This window comes from Pleuronectes platessa, chromosome 6 (genome assembly GCF_947347685.1).
Source record: "Pleuronectes platessa chromosome 6, fPlePla1.1, whole genome shotgun sequence".
NCBI classification, from domain to species: domain Eukaryota; kingdom Metazoa; phylum Chordata; class Actinopteri; order Pleuronectiformes; family Pleuronectidae; genus Pleuronectes; species Pleuronectes platessa.
In genome coordinates, this window is record NC_070631.1 from 17,685,645 (window position 1) to 17,705,518 (window position 19,874).

At 40.6% G+C, this 19,874-nt stretch overlaps 1 protein-coding gene and 1 long non-coding RNA gene across 2 annotated transcripts; both read left to right on the forward strand.

Moving 5' to 3' along the window:
• The first annotated feature begins 11,961 nt into the window (after positions 1 to 11,961).
• Positions 11,962 to 13,772, forward strand: LOC128442080 (homeodomain-interacting protein kinase 3-like). The gene is made up of 5 exons (XM_053424281.1): positions 11,962 to 12,246; positions 12,392 to 12,573; positions 12,705 to 12,828; positions 13,435 to 13,616; positions 13,706 to 13,772. Exons 1-5 carry the CDS (start codon positions 11,962 to 11,964, stop codon positions 13,770 to 13,772), a joined length of 840 nt encoding a protein of 279 aa, XP_053280256.1.
• Positions 13,773 to 13,785: 13 nt separating this feature from the next.
• On the forward strand, positions 13,786 to 15,881 carry LOC128442888 (uncharacterized). Its single transcript, XR_008338909.1, has 4 exons — positions 13,786 to 13,873; positions 14,100 to 15,404; positions 15,514 to 15,632; positions 15,722 to 15,881. It is a non-coding gene; the product is annotated as an uncharacterized LOC128442888 (long non-coding RNA).
• The last annotated feature ends 3,993 nt before the right edge of the window (positions 15,882 to 19,874 follow it).

Sequence of the window (19,874 nt, forward strand, 5' to 3'; positions counted from 1 at the left end):
ATTTCTGATCATCTTCCCTCATCAGCTGAATGTGTGTTATTATAAGAGCATGCAGCAGATTCCAGAATGAAGATGCCTCACGTTCCTCTGCTGTTTACATCACTGCTTCCTTTCTCGTGGGAACAATGCAGAGCAGCTTATTATAGGGAGCAGAGGAAATTCCTTTGGGGGATTCAACACTTCCGCAGAAGAAACACGGCTGATGACTGTTCAAACAGAGAGTAATTATCTTTAAAACAGAACAGGAAATAAAGAATGAGTTACATTCGCAAGAGGAAACATACAAATATTGATCTGCTGGGATCTCAGATTATTATGTATACCTACATATCCCCATTAGACATCTCTATCTTATGTAAAATGTTATTTTTTTTACATATATATTAATATTTCACAGTTGCAGGTCTCAATAGAGCACACAACTCTGTCCAACAGTCCCCTGAAACTCAATAGAGACCGACTAGATCCCAAACTCATAGATATTAATCCCCTTAATATGTCAGATCTTTTAATAATTGTAGAACTTTCCAAAACTTTACAAGTTTATTGAACTTTTTACTACAACACAATGGTTCACATACAGTACAGCATAGTGATGAGTCTATATATACAGAGATTTTGCACGGTGATTCTTCACACAGTCATGTCGACGCTACAGTATCGGCATACAGAAATAAATAAAACAAACGTGTCTCTGATCAAGATTAGCGCAGACCTTTCCTTTGCGTTTCACTATGTCATGGCACGCCACTTTACTTACAAGATTAACAATATATAGCACATACATTTTTAGATATGTTGAAATCAGACAGTGGGACAGCGGGTGACAATATAGTACACATTCCCCCTCTAAAATAATTTATTACACTTAAAACATGATGTCAAATAGAGGGTCTGCTTGGACACGTACAGTAGGGTCTGACCAGGGTCGGGCTGAGGGTCTATTTAGTTTAGGGCGACATGAGCTAGAATGGAGATGTGACGTACTGTTTGTGTGAAATTATATTATTTCTATAAGAGTCGTCATCCTGTTCTGTTGTTTAAGAAGACACACTGAGCTGATTGTTCATCTGCGACGGGGTAGCTTTGAATCTGACGAGGACAACAGTGGTGGTGGCTCGAGATCAGTGTGATTGTGGATGTGAAGCCCTGAGATGTTGTTGATGTCAGTGAGAGCATGAGACCGAGTGGTGGCGTCATAACTGAGCCTGTCAACGATCATTCTGAGTTCATACTGTACCTGGGCGGTATAACAGAACAAAACCAGTCATTTGATGTAACAGACTGAAGTTTCCATCCAGAAATCGTTTTGAAAATAAAACTAAAGATTGTGTTGTTCAAATAGTAAAAGAGGCTGAATTTAACTCGTCAAATTAAATCTCTCTCATTTGAACATATTTGTGTTATTTGGAATCGTAGAAGGTACATTCAGCGTGACTATATATATCTTTTAAATTTGGTCCACACCATGTCTGCTCTATTCCGACCTTTTGTTCAGTGACTCTGCTCAGTCCCAACACGCCCACCACCTACGACGCGCTGCTTTCTTCTATCCTGATTGGCTGGTCAGGATTTTTAACAGAAGAATTACAGCTCGACCTGACAACAAACAATCTGTCAAACTCTCCGTCCACGCCCGACTGGTGGCTGCTCAGCCGGGGACGAGTTTACAGACACTTTCTCATCATCGGACGTCAGAATGATCTGAGTCTAAAAACAAAGAATCACTAAACAGCCTCCACAAAGTCTTAACAGGTTCTGAGATGTTCCTAAACCAAAATTCAGAAGTACGTCAATAGTGCAGCTTCAGATCAGGTCCTTTCAGCCTCAAAAGTTGAAAACGTTAACGGAGATATTTGAGAATCGCTGTAGTATATTTCTCCTTTAACAATGAGCTTGATATTATATGAGCTGACTTGATGAATGAACCCAGACGCTCAGTTACTCTCCTGCAGTAGAAGGTTTATGTAGATGTTTCTACCTAGCTCTCAATCTACTTTATAACGAAGAACATCTACGCAGAGTTTTTTTACCTAAGTTGCAAATTGTCCGATAAGCTTAATTGAAAAGACGACATCTTAGTATACTGTGTAATGAGTACCGCATGTTAATTTAATCAGGAGAAACCAGCTCTTGGTAAGGCTCGGTAAGAAGACTCACGAGGAGGGGATGCAGCGGAGGGAGCAACACTTAATGCATATGGGCAGCATTACCTGGAGTGTATGATAGCATGGTACAGCTGTGACATCACAGTATGAAAGCAATTACAAAAGGTTTCCACTGTACACATTAAATCTGGGCCGGGTTTCCCTCGTATTTTTGCATCTGATGTCTCCCTCTAAGATAAAAAGTAGTAGTTTTTCAATATTTCCTGTGATACAGCCACAACCACCCTCCATGGAGTGGAGTTTGTTTTAAAATAGAAAATGTAATGCACTGAGACCAGGATCGGGATTAAGGGAAACCAGCTCTCTTTCCTTCTGGGGCATCTGTCGGAGTCGATCAGACGCTTCACGCGTGGCATTCCAGCTCCTGAGTGGAATCATGACATGCAACAATTTGAAAGCTAACCCGCTAACATGCATGAAGAGCGTGGGTCTTCTGTTACAAGCCGGCACTACACTATGCTCTTATTTACGATTGAGAAAGAAGGTCATGTGTGCCTACTGTATGTCGTCCACATGATGCCCTACAGGAGACGTGTGCGGGGGACGGTGGAGGCTGTGCGCTCCCACAAACAGTTGCTGGTCAAAAACCTCTACTGGAGTATACAGCACTATTATTTACAACATGTGTGTACTAGGTGTTCAGGGATGGAGTCAAACCCACCTCAGTTCAAACACCTAGGGGGGTTAATCAGCATCAAAGGCATCTTCTCGCAAATTGTGGTCCAATTTGTTGTGGTTATTCTGTAACTATAAAAACATCTGATCTGATGTATTTCTTGCACTGACTGAACTGGGGTGGATTCAATCCCAAACCTGACGATGAGGGTGGTCACCATAAGAGCGGGGGGGGGGGGGGGGCGGCTTCATCTAGTAATTATAATACAGGGCTACAGATCCTCATCTTCGTCTTCATCAGTGATGCAGTGGAGGGACAGGGAGACGGGAGGGGAGGGGGTCCATGGGTGGAAACAGTGTTTGGTCACAAATCTGGAGAGAGAGAGAGAATAAGAGGTGGTCATCATTTGGAAAGATTGATTTGGACACATCGTATTAATCATTTGTAATTGATAAAACTGATAAAATCGAACCCCCCAGAGTTTGGCTAAGTACACTGCGAGGAGTGCATTTAGCTGCTGACAGAAATGTGCTTTGTTGAAATTGTTATGCAGCCGGCAGTGATGTCACAGGGTCCTGGAGTACACCTGTGACATCACTGCAGCAGAACGAGAAGTGCAATGGCTGCAGGTCAGTGAAAACAAGCTGTTCAGGATGGCAGGACGGATTTGTGGGAGAGCAACTTGGCAGTCTCGAGTCAAATTTTAATTTACTTTAATTGAATTGGATTTGGCTGAAACACTGTGTACCACTGAGACTCCAGAGGTGTGTTGTGGACTCAAACACTTCACCCACCCCTCCATCGGCATAGTAGATAATGAGTGAATTTACATTTTTCTGTAAGCTTTCCCTTTATTCTGGAACCAGGTCGACCAGCTGAATCGTGGCCATACAACATTTCAGAGGGAAAAAAAAGAAGGGTAAAAGGTACAAGACTTTATATATGGTTATTTAAAAGGGAGGGGACTAAACAAATGACCTTCAGCTGCTTCTTCTTGTGTTGAGCATTGGAATAACCTTCAGCCCTTTCACCTCTTTTCCTCAAGTCAGAGAGAGAAATCATGGTAGCTCTGTGGTGTAATGTAACGTTTACATCCGATCGTATCCGATATGATTTCAGTAGTTGTGGTAAACGAGGAGCTGCACCAATCAGAGACGTAGCTGTTACCCCTGAGGATTGTGGGTGGTGTAGTAGACTTGTGGCTTGTATACAACATTGGTTCACAATCTCTGTGATGGTTACAATGATATGGATGATAATGACAAATTCTATTCATAAGATGAATGAATTTTACTTCCAGCACCACACTGTTGAGCTCTATGGACTGGCAGGTAAACATACATGTTGTGTAACTTAACAAAATAAAGGATGGGGCATTGAGGACATTTGGGAAATCAGCAGACTGGGTGTCAACAAAAAGAAATCTAATATTAGAATATGCATCTTTAAATAATATATTGTTTAATCATCACTTTACACTAAATTTGTATTTAAACACCACCACTACTACTACTACTACTACTACTGCTGCTACTTCAGTACACAATATGGCAGCTTCTAAGGCCCAGCTAAAAATAAATAAACCCCTCACAATTATCTTTTCTTCCCCCATTTCATTAGTAAGTGCAAACTCTAAAATCAGGAGGGAATCAGTCATCTCCCCACAGGGCTAACACTTTGGCAAACACTATCAAAGCCACAGCAGCACAGTCACTAAATCTTTGATACACTCAATACTGTCACTGTGGCTGGGCCAAACCACCGTCCACCACTGCCTCTCTGTCACCGTCACAAGATCGTAGTGAGGAATCCCTTTATCATGTAATCACAGTTAACGCTAACACACAAAACAAAAACATTAGAGACAGAAGTGCCTGGAGAGTTTTTAAGATATTTTGGTGACTGGGACTGAAACAAGAGAAGAGACAGAGACGAGAGAGGAGAAGTGAAGATGTGCGACTGAAAGAAAGGGAAGAGGCGACGAGATCGGGTGAAACACCACACGGACAGCAGCTGTTGTGAGACAGCGAGAATATCTGGTCTCTGTATGTTTGACCTGGACATGTCAAAGATGAGACAAAGAGTCACAGAGAATGACAGACTGTGGGTGGACGTCCCTCTCTCTCTAACCCAGACTGTGAGACAGAATCCATACAGCACATTACTCCAGAGCTTTCTCTGCACTTCTTTCCTTAGAAAACCACAAACGTGTGGTGTGGAAGTGTGAAACCTTAACATGGATGTAGTACGATTGTTACCTTGGTAAGTATCAACTATGTAGGAACTGTATATGTAAAAACACTGTGTATATATAAATGCAAATGTAAGAATTCATATTTTTTATACGTTATTAGTTTGAAGTTATATGTCTTTTTTTAAAAAAAGCTGTAATGCTGCATTGGACGCTAATGGGTTAGCTTTTTGTTACCTAACGCAGTGCAAAATAAACTGCAGGTTGTTATGGTTCTTAGGAAATGGCCGGCCAGTTTTATGCAGTGATCTTGATGTGGTTGATCCATATTCTCTCATAGCAGCTGCAGTCTGTAGCTCTTTTATAGTGATTGTTGGTCTCTGTCTTACTCTTTCCCTAGATTTCAAATGAATGCTTTCAGTGCTCACTGGGGTGTCCAACCTTAGAATTCACTTTGTACCATTTTTGTAATGTATATATCTCTATTACTTCTGTACCTCATCCTCATAAAATTCTATATGTTTGTCATTCAACTGACAATATTATGATCAGCAATCAGCATAGTTAACTTTGTCTATACTCTGATCAAATGTATTTATTGTCATATTTTACTTCACAGAACATAGACACTGAGGCCAACACTTCCATGGGGAAAACTGTGATGGGAGTGTATGTCATACACAAGGTGGGTGCGGAGCCTGAAGATGAGCCAGAGGACATTGGTGTCCTGATTGAGGGTGGGGAGGTCCTCAGTGGTTTGGGTAACATTGCAATTGCCTGTGCTCTGCTCTTTGGACTGATATACTGTCTGAACCTGAGCTACCCACCAGAGCTCAAATGCACTTTTGAAGTCCTGCAGAAGATTCTCCTAAACCTGGATGGGCAGAGGTTGTCGTCCAAGGCACAGTTCCTGAAGAACAAGCTTCTGCAGTGAATGAGCTTAAAGAAGACTGAAAGAAGCCTGGTATTTGTATATATATATATATGATTTCTTTCTTTGTTTGTTTTTAGGGCCCGAGCACTGACATGAAAGGTCAGGTGAGACCCTATTGAAATATACCCTATAATTATTATTATTATTATTATTATTCAGGCAAATTAATTTCCTTTTTGAGGGCTTTAAGATGCTCAAATTCTTACCAAAATTGGCAGAGTTAGAAAGTGGTGAAAATGTACGTATTCTGGAGGAATTTTCAATGGGCATCGCAAAATGTCTCAATGGTGCCCCCCGAGTGGGCTCATTGGTGGAATAGTAATGGTTCTCTTACTACAATGGAATGCTAAGTGTTTACGGTATACAGACACTTGGAGACTTTATTTGATAGGTTTATTCAAGTAAGAGTTGGGACAGCTTTATCAGGAAGCTAATGGTGGAAAATGGTACTCCTCAGGGCAGTGTCATTAGTCCACTATTGTTTTCAATTATGATTAATGATGTATTCTCTCAAGTTCAGGGTGATATTAGGCGGGCTCCTTTTCTTCTGTCTTTGGTTCATTGGCAGGTGGCAACTAACATCATAGTGCATTACCACCTCCTTTTGGATCTACTAGCTGCATTTAAACCTTATAGAGCACTATAATGTTTAATCATAGGCAACATGCATGCACGTTGCCTATGATTATGGATTTTAACTTTTTACCTATAATGAAATCTAGTAGTAGCTGGTTGGAATGCGTCTTAACATAGGTTGCAACAAAGAGGAAAAATAATACATTTCCACTTCAGCACACCATCAAACTTCATTGAAGAAGAAGAAGAATTTCAGCACACTCTATCAACTTTGAACAATGAAAAAATTACTTCGAACCTTGAGAAATTTCTTCGGGCAATGCTTCTGTTATAGGTGAGCATAGTGCAACATATCTCACATACTTTGATCGTTTCATTTATACATTTAAGAGGACAGGAATTATCAGAAGAAAGCCTTCTAAAAACATTCACAAAGCAGTAGCTGGTCAATACTACGTGAGAATAAGGGCTATAAAACATATGCAGAAACAGAACAAAGATACAGACCACCAGATTTCTGTCTATTTTGAGGAAGATTATAACAATAGGGAGGTATGCACGGGAGAGTGAGAGATAGTAGAGGTTAGGAAGGAGGACTACAGGTGAGAGCTGATGAAGAGTTGGAGTTGATGATCATATTGAGATTTGATGAGGAGTAGCGGACACACTAGGCGTGTGAACAACACACAAACGACACACAGGTGATCTGCGGCTCAACCGCCGCCTGTGAGTCCAGAGAGTTAATAAGATCGACGGTGAACACTGTGGGCTCATTGGTGGAATAGTAATGGTTCTGTTACTACAGTGGAATGCTAAGTGTTTACGGTATACGGATACTTGGAGACTTTATTTGATAGGTTTAATCAAGTAAGAGTTGGGACAGCTTTATCAGGAAGCTAATGGTGGAAAATGGTACTCCTCAGGGCAGTGTCATTAGTCCACTATTGTTTTCCATTATGATTAATGATGTATTCTCTCAAGTTCAGGGTGATATTAGGCGGGCTCCTTTTATTCTGTCTTTGGTTCATTGGCAGGTGGCAACTAACATCAGAGTGCATTACCGCCACCTTTTGGATCTACTAGCTGCATTTAAACCTTATAGAGCACTATAATGTTTGATCATAGGCAACATGCATGCACGTTGCCTATGATTATGGATTTTAACTTTTTACCTATAATGAAATCTAGTAGTAGCTGGTTGGAATGCATCTTAACATAGGTTGCAACAAAGAGGAAAAATAATACATTTCCACTTCAGCACACCATCAAACTTCATTGAAGAAGAAGAAGAATTTCAGCACACTCTATCAACTTTGAACAATGAAAAAATTACTTCGAACCTTGAGAAATTTCTTCGGGCAATGCTTCTCTTATAGGTGAGCACAGTGCAACATATCTCACAGACTTTGGTCGTTTCATTTATACATTTAAGAGGACAGGAATTATCAGAAGAAAGCCTTCTCAAAGCATTCACAAAGCAGTAGCTGGTCAATACTACGTGAGAATAAGGGCTATAAAACATATGCAGAAACAGAACAAAGATACAGACCACCAGGTTTCTGTCTATTTTGAGGAAGATTATAACAATATGGAGGTATGCACCGGAGAGTGAGAGATAGTAGAGGTTAGGAGGGAGGACTACAGGTGAGAGCTGATGAAGAGTTGGAGTTGATGATCATATTGAGATTTGATGAGGAGAGAGGAATTTTTTCAGTGAGTCCAGTTAAATTGATTTCTGTGTTGAAAAACAATGCAGGTAAGAGACATCAGCAAGGCTAAGATTTCAGAGATGGGAATTGTTGATTGTATGTAGGAATTAAGAGCAGAGGGAGCGGCAGGATTGATGAGAGAAATACAATAAAAACAAGTTAAACTGGTGAGTGTAAGCGGCTTTTAGAGAAGAAGTAAGGGAGTGATTCGCGGGGGGCTCAAACCTGAAAGGGGGAACTTTAAAAGGTGCTCGGTGGTAGCTTGCAGGTAACTCAAGGGGAATGAGGAAAGACAGTGAGTGATTGAGTTTGAGGAGGAAGTGCTACCAAAGAATGTAACTATTGGCTTCTTATATGCTCTAGTGTTAGAGGTACAGTGCTGACCAGCTGCCTGGTGTGTGCTCTCTGCGCACTACAATGGCCCGAGTGTAAAGACTGAGAGCTCCTGCCCCAGATAATGTACTGCACATGCTGCTCAATTTCGGCTTCCTCATTATTTTTAGAAGATAACCCGCAAAACGGCCGCCATCCAAACGTGCAATCTGTTGTAATGTACATGCAATTTGGCACTCTTTGTTTGTGATCTTAGTAGATCAGACCCAGAGAGTATATTACCAAGCGAATAAGGTGCTAGAATTGTCAAAGATTTGGAATGGATCTCTTCCTAGAATAGAATGGTCAGAGTTTGTTGATGGTGGTGGAGAGCAAATTTGGATTTGGTCCACATGGAATGAACATGTACTCAGGGTATTCTCCAAATGTGGAAAAATAATAAACGTGATGAGATGTCTAACAGGGTCAGAATGGGGAGAGAGCAGGTCGTCAATGAAAAAATATTTATGAAGGGCTCTTTATATTTGTGCTATGGTTGTATTGCTGATGGTTCAGCAGCTAAAACATTGTAAAAAGGTTGGAGAAAATGGAAGCTCAAGCTTTGAGACCCAATTGGGACTGCTTTCACTCCAAACACTGAAACTTGGGTCTGGTTTGAGTGAATTTGACTTTGTTCAAAGTAGAATAAGACTAATCAGTAGCTGTGTTTGTGTCTGTCAAGATCAAGCTCAGCTGAAAGAGAAAAAAAAGCAGACAAAAAGAGACAGAAAGGCTGCGTAAGAAAAGACAGTCCCTCAGCCGGCAAGACTCCCACTGAACCGCCAACCAGGAAGATAACTTTACGAGAAAGACTCTTTGGGAAACCGGTGGTAAGGATATATAAGAAGAAGTGGCAAGAAAGCATCCCAAAAGACAGTCCCATAACCACCAAGACTGCCACTGAAAAGCCAATCAGTGAGAAACCTTCAGAGGAACATCTCTTAAAGAAACCAGTGGTAAGGTTTCACGTTGAATAGATTTTAGAAGTTAATAAGATATGTATTCTATTATAATCGTGGACAATCAAAATGTATGACTTTTTTTTTACTCTACAGGAAAAAAAATCTGTTTCGAAAACAGATAAAAGAGAACAACGCTGCATCTCAAGGTAAGTGAAACCTCTCCCTGCAATCACTACCCTAAAAAAAAGAATGTCAGATATTTCCGTGCACGCTGTGTCTTACGTTAACATTTACGGGTTTACCTCAGTAAAATGTTTTATAAAAAGGTTAGCACGATGGAGTAAGTTCTTCATCACATTTTTCAGCAGGGTTGTATGGGCTGGTGGGGTTTTCTGTTTCCAATTAAAATGGTTGATTTATCCTTTTAAAAAGAGATTTTATCAACAGCCACAACTTTTTTGTCACAGTAGAATAAATATAATCAGTAGGTGTGTTTTTGTCTGTCAGCAGTGGTGACTCCACTGATATTCCAGCAACTGCAACAAGAGCAGCTAAAGGGAAAAAAAAGGTATATAAGAAGAAGCAGCAACTCCTGACTCTAAAAGACACTCCCTCAACCACCAAGACTGCAATTACTCAGCCAATCAGGGAGATACTATCAGAGGAACATCTCTTAAAGAAACCGGTGGTAAGGTTCCACGTTGAATAGATTTTAGAAGTCAATAAGATATGTATTCTTTTATAATCTTGGACATTCAAAATGTATGACTTTCCTTTTTACTCTACAGGGAAAAAAATCTGTTTTGAAAACAGATAAAAGAGAACAAAGCTGCATCTCAAGGTAAGTAAAACCTCTCCCTGCAATCACTACCCTAAAAAAAAGAATGTCAGATATTTCTGTGCAGGCTGTGTTTTACATTAACATTTACGGGTTTACCTCAGTAAAATGTTTTATAAAAAGGTTAGCACGATGGAGTAAGTTCTTCATCACATTTTTCAGCAGGGTTGTATGGGCTGGTGGGGTTTTCTGTTTCCAATACGACATAGTCAGGCTCTGGCTCAGTGTGTGATAAAATGTATCAAATTGTTGATTTATCCTTTTACAAAGAGATTTTATCAACAGCCACAACTTTTTTCACAGTAGAATAAATATAATCAGTAGGTGTGTTTTTGTCTGTCAGCAGTGGTGACTCCACTGATATTCCAGCAACTGCAACAAGAGCAGCTAAAGGGAAAAAAAAGGTATATAAGAAGAAGCAGCAACTCCTGACTCTAAAAGACACTCCCTCAACCACCAAGACTGCAATTGCTCAGCCAATCAGGGAGATACTATCAGAGGAACATCTCTTAAAGAAACCGGTGGTAAGGTTCCACGTTGAATAGATTTTAGAAGTCAATAAGATATGTATTCTTTTATAATCGTGGACAATCAAAATGTATGACTTTTGTTTTTACTTTACAGGAAAAAAAATCTGTTTCGAAAACAGATAAAAGAGAACAAAGCTGCATCTCAAGGTAAGTGAAACCTCTCCCTGCAATCACTACCCTAAAAAAAAGAATGTCAGATATTTCTGTGCACGCTGTGTTTTACATTAACATTTACGGGTTTAACTCAGTAAAATGTTTTATAAAAAGGTTAGCACGATGGAGTAAGTCCTGCATCACATTTTTTAGCAGGGTTGTATGGGCTGGTGGGGTTTTCTGTTTCCAATTCGACATAGTCAGGCTTTGTGCTCAGTGTGTCATAAAATGTATAAAATTGTTGATTCATCCTTTTACAAGGAGATTTTATCAACAGCCACAACTTAGATTAAGAATACTCAGTAGGTGTGTTTGTGTCTGTCAGCAGTTGTGACTCCACTGATATTCCAGCAACTTTAACAAGAGCAGCTGAAGAAAAGAAAAAGGGATATAAGAAGAAGCTTCAAGACCGGATCCCAAAGGACAGTCCCTCAACCACCAAGACTGCAACTGAACAGGCAATCAGGGAGATACCTTCAGATCTCTTAAAGAAACCGGTGGTAAGGTTCCACGTTAAATCCATTTGAGAAATCAATAAGATATGTATTCTTTTATAATCTCGGACAATTCAAATTTATGGAATTTGTTTTTACAGGAAACTAAAACTGTCTCGAAAACAGATGGAGAACCAAGCTCCATCTCAAGGTAAGTCAAACCTCTCCCTGCAATCACTACCCTAAAAAAAAAAAGAATGTCAGATATTACTTGTAGAGTTTAAAGATTATAAGGACTGAGCCTGATGAATGGTCTATAAACTCTTATTCTACCTACCTGGCTGATAGGAACTGGTATAATTGGCTGCATCTAACTTTTTTCTTTTCTATTCTCCTGACAAGTGTGAAAGATCACCAGCCTAAATATTCCATCACTGTGTCTCACAACAGTGAGATAAATATCAGTGAAGGAGACCTGATCCCCTCCCCCACAACACAATACCTTGCACAAAAATACCTTGGCAACGGTGCGTATGGAATGGTCATCCAATGCAGGAATGTGACCACCGGAGAGACGGTGGCTCTAAAAATCATCGAAAGCCTCTGGGACATTGACTATGCACAAGTAGAGGAGGTCATCCTTCAAAACATGAAGAAGCTGAACTCAGACAGGTTCAACATCGTCAGATTGTACGAGTCGTTCTTCTACAAGGAACACTACTGTCTTGTGTTTGAGCTCCTGGATATGGATCTGCAGAAATTCAAACGGATCAGCCCGGGTCAACACCTTCAGCTGAAGCAGATTCGCCCCATTCTGCAGCAGGTTTGTTTTTTAAACTCAAGCTCTTACACTAACTGCTTTGTAGCGTGAAGGGTAAACTTGGTCGCTAAAAAGTGACTGTTACAGTTGTTGTTGATGAAATGAACTCTGTAGCTCATGATTATTATTATGCTTTTCATGATTTCAGCTAGCTACAGCCTTGGACTTTTTGAACAGCGCAGGGATCATTCATGCAGATTTGAAGCCAGATAACATCATGCTGGTGGATCATGTCAGGCAGCCACTGAAAGTTAAAGTTATTGACTTTGGCATATCCTTCGATGATCCTGAGGAAATGCTCGGTCAAAACGTCCAGACCTTGTGGTACAGGTAAGTAGCTGACAGCATATCTGTATACCTGGGACAGCTGTGTTTGCTGTAAATAATTGGACAAGTCCTGTACACTGGCATGTCAGGTTTATATCTCAGAAACTGAATATGTTTGTGTTTCTTATCCTAAGGGCTCCTGAGATTCTGTATCAAGATCATTTCAGCGGGAAAATCGACGTATGGTCTCTCGGCTGCATTGCTGCTGAGCTGTCAATGGGCAAACCGCTGTTCCGTTCCAAGGATGAGGATGATTTGGTCAGTATCTGCACTTAAAACACACCAAACACGTACAGTTCTGCCTTGATGTTTGTGTATTTTCAAATCCATTCAATTGATTATTATAGTGAAAGAGTTTCCAGTAGAAGTTCACTGATTTTTACTATTCTACTAATGAGACAAACTTCATTCATATGTCTCAGTAACAGAAGTGAACCTGATGTACATGATCAACAATGTAAACTTGAAGTTAAATAACTCTCACAATGTTGTGTTTTTTCCACAGATGGGGAAAATTGCAGTTGCACAAAGAGATCCACGGCATGAAGGAAACCTCCTACCCCATGCGTTCTGGCCAAGATCTTGGATGGAAGGCAGATTTATGGTATCAAACTATTTTACAACCATTTAGCTGGCTCCACTAGCTCACTAATTAAGGTGTCTTTTGTTCAGTCTGTGTTTCTTTCCCCTGTGCCATCCACTGCCTTTTGAGCAATCTATCTCAATGAAACAATTCTTAATTTCAGTCAATAGGTTAAATTCTAGTTTGAGATCACCAGCCTGGATGAATTTATAACAGCACAATGCCTTCATACTCCCAACACGAGGACATCTAACATGTTGGTTCTCCTCATCTTGTTAAAGGGGGATCATCCTGTCTGGTTTCAAGACGTCCAGGCTGAATTTTGTGACCTGCAGTGCTTCATGGACCTAATGACTCAGATGCTGATGATGAGTCAGTATAAAAGAATTACCCCCGGCAGAATTCTCCAGCATCCATTCATCACCATGAGCCACCTTCAAGGCTCATACAAAAACAGCCTCTAGTAAGTCTGTGTTGTTGGACATGGGTGCAAAATATAAGAGATATAAGGTGATTACGGTGTTTGACTCAGCAGTTTCATTTGTCTTCCAGTTTGAAGTCATGCAAGGATCTGATGGACATCTGCCAGGATCAGAGCTCTGAGGATGGAGGACATTGAGACCAGGGGATCCTGCAAATGTTCCTGAAGGAGGACTCCTCCAGCAGCACTGCCAGCCCAGCCAAGGAGGGCAGCAAAGTGAATGCAAAGTCTGGCAACAGGTGTGTGTTTGAAATATCTTTCTGTTGGATCATTTTATATTGTAGAAGAATAGTTCAACATTTTGGTAAATATTAAGTTGTTTTGCTCAGAGTTCAATGGAATGAATGATACAACTCTCATAACTATGGATCTGGAGCCAAGTGCATTTTAGAATTTGAGTTTTTAGAAATGTCCAATAACTGCTCTATGATCAAGAGTTAAATTATTTTCTTATCCACATCTCAGATCAGTAGACTCCCAAGCCAAGGTCAGAAGGAGTGAACGACTGGCAGCCACTCGAAAGGGCACAAGTGGGAAAACAGGCCCAAACCAGTCCAAGAGGATGTGAGAGAGGCATGATCCCTCATCCAATGGCAACCCTTCAAGAAAGAAGAGACACATGGGCCCTGCTGGAATGAGAGACTCCCAAGCCAAAGTCAGAAGGAGGGAACGACTGGCAGCCATTCGAAAAGGTGCAAGTGGGCAAACGGGCCTTCCTTGGTTTTTTAATAATGAAAAATTGTACAGGCGAACATCCATTTTCACCATGTTAACACAAATCGCTTGACAATGTCAGCGATCTCATATGTTGAAGAACCATTACACAGAAGAGCTCGAGGAGTTCACCAAGGTGAAGGGAAAAAAGAACAAACTGTGTGCGCACATGTATCACTTGACTTCCAAATGGGGCCCGATCGAGAACTTCCACTGATTTATACATTCTTAACGATTTACAACTTCTCATCAATACCACTTCAGAAATTGAACTTGACAACACACGCAGTTAGGGTATCCACAAATTATAACCCCTAACCTCAACAATACAAAACCACTGCAAAGGAAACCACAAAGTGACAGCAAAGTGTTTGTCAAACTCACACTCAAGATTCAAACAAAACTATTCTTCTTAAATTTACACTTCGTCACTTTGAACAGAGTCATATACATTGAACTACAAATAACATGAAGCAAGGAATAGAGACTCATCAAGCTTAATCATTCATTTTAGGATATGATGAATAATATCTTGGTAATTTAACAACTAGTAGTAATATTTCAGCAATAACTATTTGTGAATCATTATGTAGCGTACATCATTAGGGTAAATAAAATAAATAAAATAATGAAAAAGTATAAAACGGGTATAGTTTCAGAAATGGTACCATGGCTGCATCTAACAATAACTGTCTATTGTGCTAATGATTAATACAATAATTATTCAGATTATATAATGTAAAAAACAGTTAGTTAATAAATAACTAAGGATCGTCAATAATGGATGTAGCCACTTTCAATAGCCAAAGATGAATAATTAAATGTAGTTCTCCGTAGTTTTTGTTTGTTTGTAGGAAACTCCCTCTTCACAGCTGTGATGAAAATGGCCGGCGGAGCGAGGGTATGAATAAAGAAGAGCTGTTCTGTTTAAAATACATCCTCCAGCTTTACTTTATCTGATCCATTACATAGTTTTTTTTTCACAGCCGGATTCCTGCACACAATGACGCAGTCACTGCACATTACGCCGAGACTCGCTGAAAGACCGCATTTGCAGTACGTAAGTATGTGTTTAGGATTTTTGCTGTGGATCATCCAACGGTGATGCAGCAAGGCTATTTCCGTTTATTAATAATAAACTCATGTTACTCATATTGTTTTACAGCTGCCTGTACTATGACGTCCTAAGACCCACTATGAGCCGGTATGAAGGAGCTTCCAGTACAACCAACCGGACCTTGCCTCAGCATCGAGGAGTTCAGGAGACGGCAGAGAAGAAAGAGGGTAAGGTTTGATTCATTAAATCATTTTTCAGATGCATGTAGGTGTATGTTGTCATTGAACTGTGCTTATTGTACTGATTGTGTCTACAGCTGATTGAAGCGGGACAGATGACATGGATCCATCCTTCCACAGCCAGGAGCTCAACAACCTGTGTGCCACACTTCAAATAAGACTAGAAGCTACACTGGATCTCACAGCTACACACCACAGACGTCTACACACCACAGACATCTACACACTGGGGCAGATTCGGACAGAGTCCCACAAAGAACATATGACCCAGAGGCTGCAAAGAGACATTTCAAGCTTCACCTGATTAGCTTTTCACTGGCTAGGCCAGTCGTGTTTGTACAATATTTGTGCTGTATGTAAATAAAGCTTTGACTCAACATATACCTCGTTCATGTTTTTTTACCTGTACAATATGTTCACATATTACATCAAGCATCACATGAATGAATGTCTTAATTAACTGCATTGCTTTTGGGAAAGGCTTACTAATAAATTATTAAATATTATTATATATATTATTAGTAACAACTATAAATTAATTTTTATTATTAATATTGTGTGGGAGGCGTTTACCCCACGTGTGTGCTGCAATGACCCAGGGTGACCAATGGCAACACTTCTACCAGGCAACCACGAGTGACTTTCCGGGTTGGTTTCCTCCAATGGGGAATCGAGAGAGGCTCAGCAGCGGCTTGGCCCTGAGTCATATGCTAATTAGATAACACCTTCGCTCCGCGGCTCCGCTAGTTAATGGATGTAGCCACTTTCAATAGCCAAAGATGAATAATTAAATGTAGTTCTCTGTCTGAACCAGAATCCAGACATTTTGTTTGATGACATGAGATTATTATTATGTTTTAGCTTTATACAAGACTGAACCATTATGCTGTTGATTCCATTTCTGGACTTCGTGTCCAAATAGTAATAGTAATAGTGATAATACCAAAACTGGGGTATATATATTTCATCATGTATGCTATTTAAATGATATTTTTTTCTGTGCATGTAATTCTATATTAGCGATAGTGTTGTGCTCCGGTGAGAACAGAAGAAAATCTCAGCTGCGTCTGTTTATTCTTTGAAATGTATGTGAGGGTCACGTGTCCTCTGCACGACTTCAGCAGCTGAGAACGAGCCCGAGGACAAATGTGTGTTCATGTTGTTGTTGTCGTTGTTGTGACATACTGGCGCAGTCACGGTTGTTCCTCCCTCTCGTCCTTCTCGTGGCTCTGTTAATGCACTGACTCCACTGGGCGACAAGGCAAATCATGCACAGGTCACAAAGGGACACACAAAGACAGAGAGAAGAAGAATGGGGGGGGGGGGGGGGGGGGGGGAGGAAGAGGATGACAGAGGATCAAATGTATGTGTGTGTGTGTGTTTGTGTTTGCGTGCGATTGTCAGCATGTCTGTGGTATTAGGCCTGAGCAGAGCGAGCGTGTCCTCGCCAGAGGAGAGAAGCTGTTTATTCAACTGGTCGTAGTCAAGGCTTTGTCGCCCTTGTCCTCATCTCTCTGTGTCCCTCTCTCACTCTCTCTAATTCCCATTCTTACTCAGTCTCGCTCTCCCCTGCCCTGTCTGCATGTCACTCTCACATATTATAAACAGGACATTTTGCTTTAATCCCCAAAGCCCCTCCTCTTGTGCTTCTTTGTCAGGTCATTATTGTAAATCTCAATATGCGCAGAATTGGCCAAACTGGTTAAAAACAAATCCACATTTTTATGTGTGTGTGTGTGTGTGTGTGTGTGTGTGTGTGTGTGTATGTGTGTGTGTTTGTTCATCCTTTCAGAGAGCTGCTTCAGTGTGACACATGTAAACATATGTGAGATCCAGATGAGGAACACTGGTGAAAATGGAAATTAAATTAAATAAACATTTGTATGGATGCTTCCTAGTGTCGCTGTTGCTGCTGTGTATCCTTACTTCAAGCTGCCAGATTTGCCCAAATCATATCTTATGCACAATAAAGACTGAAAAAACTCTAAAAGTGGATCAATCTTTCTGGATTTTCAATTTCTTCTACAATGACAAGGAACTTACATCATTTGTTTCAGTCTGACTGGGAAACCAGAGGGAATTTTAGGGAAATCTTTGACGCTCAAGCAGGCTAGTGTTTAAAACAGTCTAGTGTTTCTATTCAAAGTCAGGCTTTGTAATGAGTTTCTGCAAAACTTTTTTGTAGAAATCCTGCACGTCTCAAAGCCATCAATAAATAGTTATCTGAAAAAAATTAACAGAGATGGTGCCTGTGGGCCTCACAGGACTATAATTAATTGATTGACATTCCCCTCATGAAACCACATTCACTAGATCAAGATTTAATTTGGATCTGAACAAATTAAAATCTTGGGGGAGGGTTCAGGGCAGGATCCATAAACTACTGCATAAGCTCTGAGAAATCAATGAAAATGTTGAAAACGTCCCATCTCAGAATGTTAAAAACTTAAGTAATAGTTAAAGGAGAGTAACTCCTGCCTCTTCCCCCTGTTTTGGATCAGCATCAAACTTTAATGACTTCTTGCCTGACACACACCACATCATGGAAATCAGTTCAGAAACAGATTCTCAAGGTTTATTATCTGACACCTCACAGAGGATAAAACACATAATAAAAATAAGTGTTTGCAGGTAGTGTTTGACTGAAGTCCTCACAGTGAATGTCGCTCTGCAAAAAATAACAGCTCCAGACATATAGAAAACAGCCAATAAAACATGTGTATCATAGTGTTCTTATTGTATTTGGAGGCAAAGCTGGTAGTGTGTAGATTTTTTTTAAGTGTTTGTGTTCTCACAATTCTTTGTGCTTTGTTACAATATCCTTACTGGAACAGCGTGTTTAGAAGCTGCTAATCCTGAGCCAGTGATGGAAACATGCGCACCTCGAGCCTTGGCCTTCTATTTTTGCCTCCAGCATCCTCAGCACTTCAGGCATGCGTCTTCCCAAGCTCGAGCTTATGTGCAGCTAGCACCTCATTAGCATTCTGCAAAGCAGTTAACATAGCTGAATATGCATTTCCTCCATCGAGCGAGTGCGGCTCAAGCCTGTGCTGTGCAGGAAGTTCATGCAACTGACTGTTTAATGGGGAACCGGCTGTTTCTTCAATGCTTCTTATGGAGTCTTGGATTAACAAACTTTTATAGTTTCATCAACCTGATCTTATCACTTTACTGTGCAAGTTCCATTCACCTGTATACACATACATTCATACACCACGCGTTTTCTTTCACATATTCATACACTGCCAGAATTAGTAAGTATGGGGTTCAGGTTCTTCCCTAAGGACAGGCAAGGAGACTGAGAAGAGCAGGGAATCGAACTTTCGGCCTTATGGGAAGTGGCCGTTACGCTCTACTTCACGAGCCACCCACAGCAGTTGCTTAATCATCGAGTTCCTGCCGGAGATCAACCCAAACTCTGTCAGTTGCAACTTTTACTTCTTGGTTTCTTAATTGTTTGTTTTTGAAGAGCGGTCATTTTCTGTAAGAAATGAGAGTAGACTCTTCTTACTGTTTGACTCATTCAATACTGAGTGACTGCCTGGTATGCCTGGCAACTGATCCGTTCACTGAAAGATTAGATCATTAACCTGGACATTGGTGGTTAAACGTTAAAGACAGAAAAGATAAGTTAAGAAAAGAAATGAAGGAATGACAAGAAAAGACTTTGGCTGTGCGTCCGTCTGAAATATACAGACCAAAGAGTTTTCATTCCTGAGTATGTTGCCTGTGATCTGTGGTCAGTGGTCAGTGGAAAAGGAAAACAACTGGCAGAAAACCCCAATGGTTTTTCTGCAAAACAGCATTTAGCTGCGTCCGAACTGGTTTTCACTCATCATAGCTGAACCTTAAATCCAATGCGACTGCCTTAAGATACAGTACCTGTAGTAACCACTAGATGCTGACCCCAAGAGACATGCCTGAGTGGAGGTTAAATGTCTTTCTACAAGGCAATACAAGCTGCGATCCCAAAAGTGCATGTCACTCTTCTATTATGTCTTCATGACAGTTTAAAAATATGTCTGACATTAAAGCTTTGAGGACGTAACGTAAGGCGTGTGCGAGCACCACAGCCTTCAATCACAGCCTGTTCAACTCACCTCTCCTCCACTAGAGTGTGATTTCCAGCTCGACAAAGGTAAAATATTTCAACACACAGTGCAGAACGTATACAAGCACTGACCCACTCTACAAAGGTACAGACAGGCTTGACATGCATGTTGACCATTA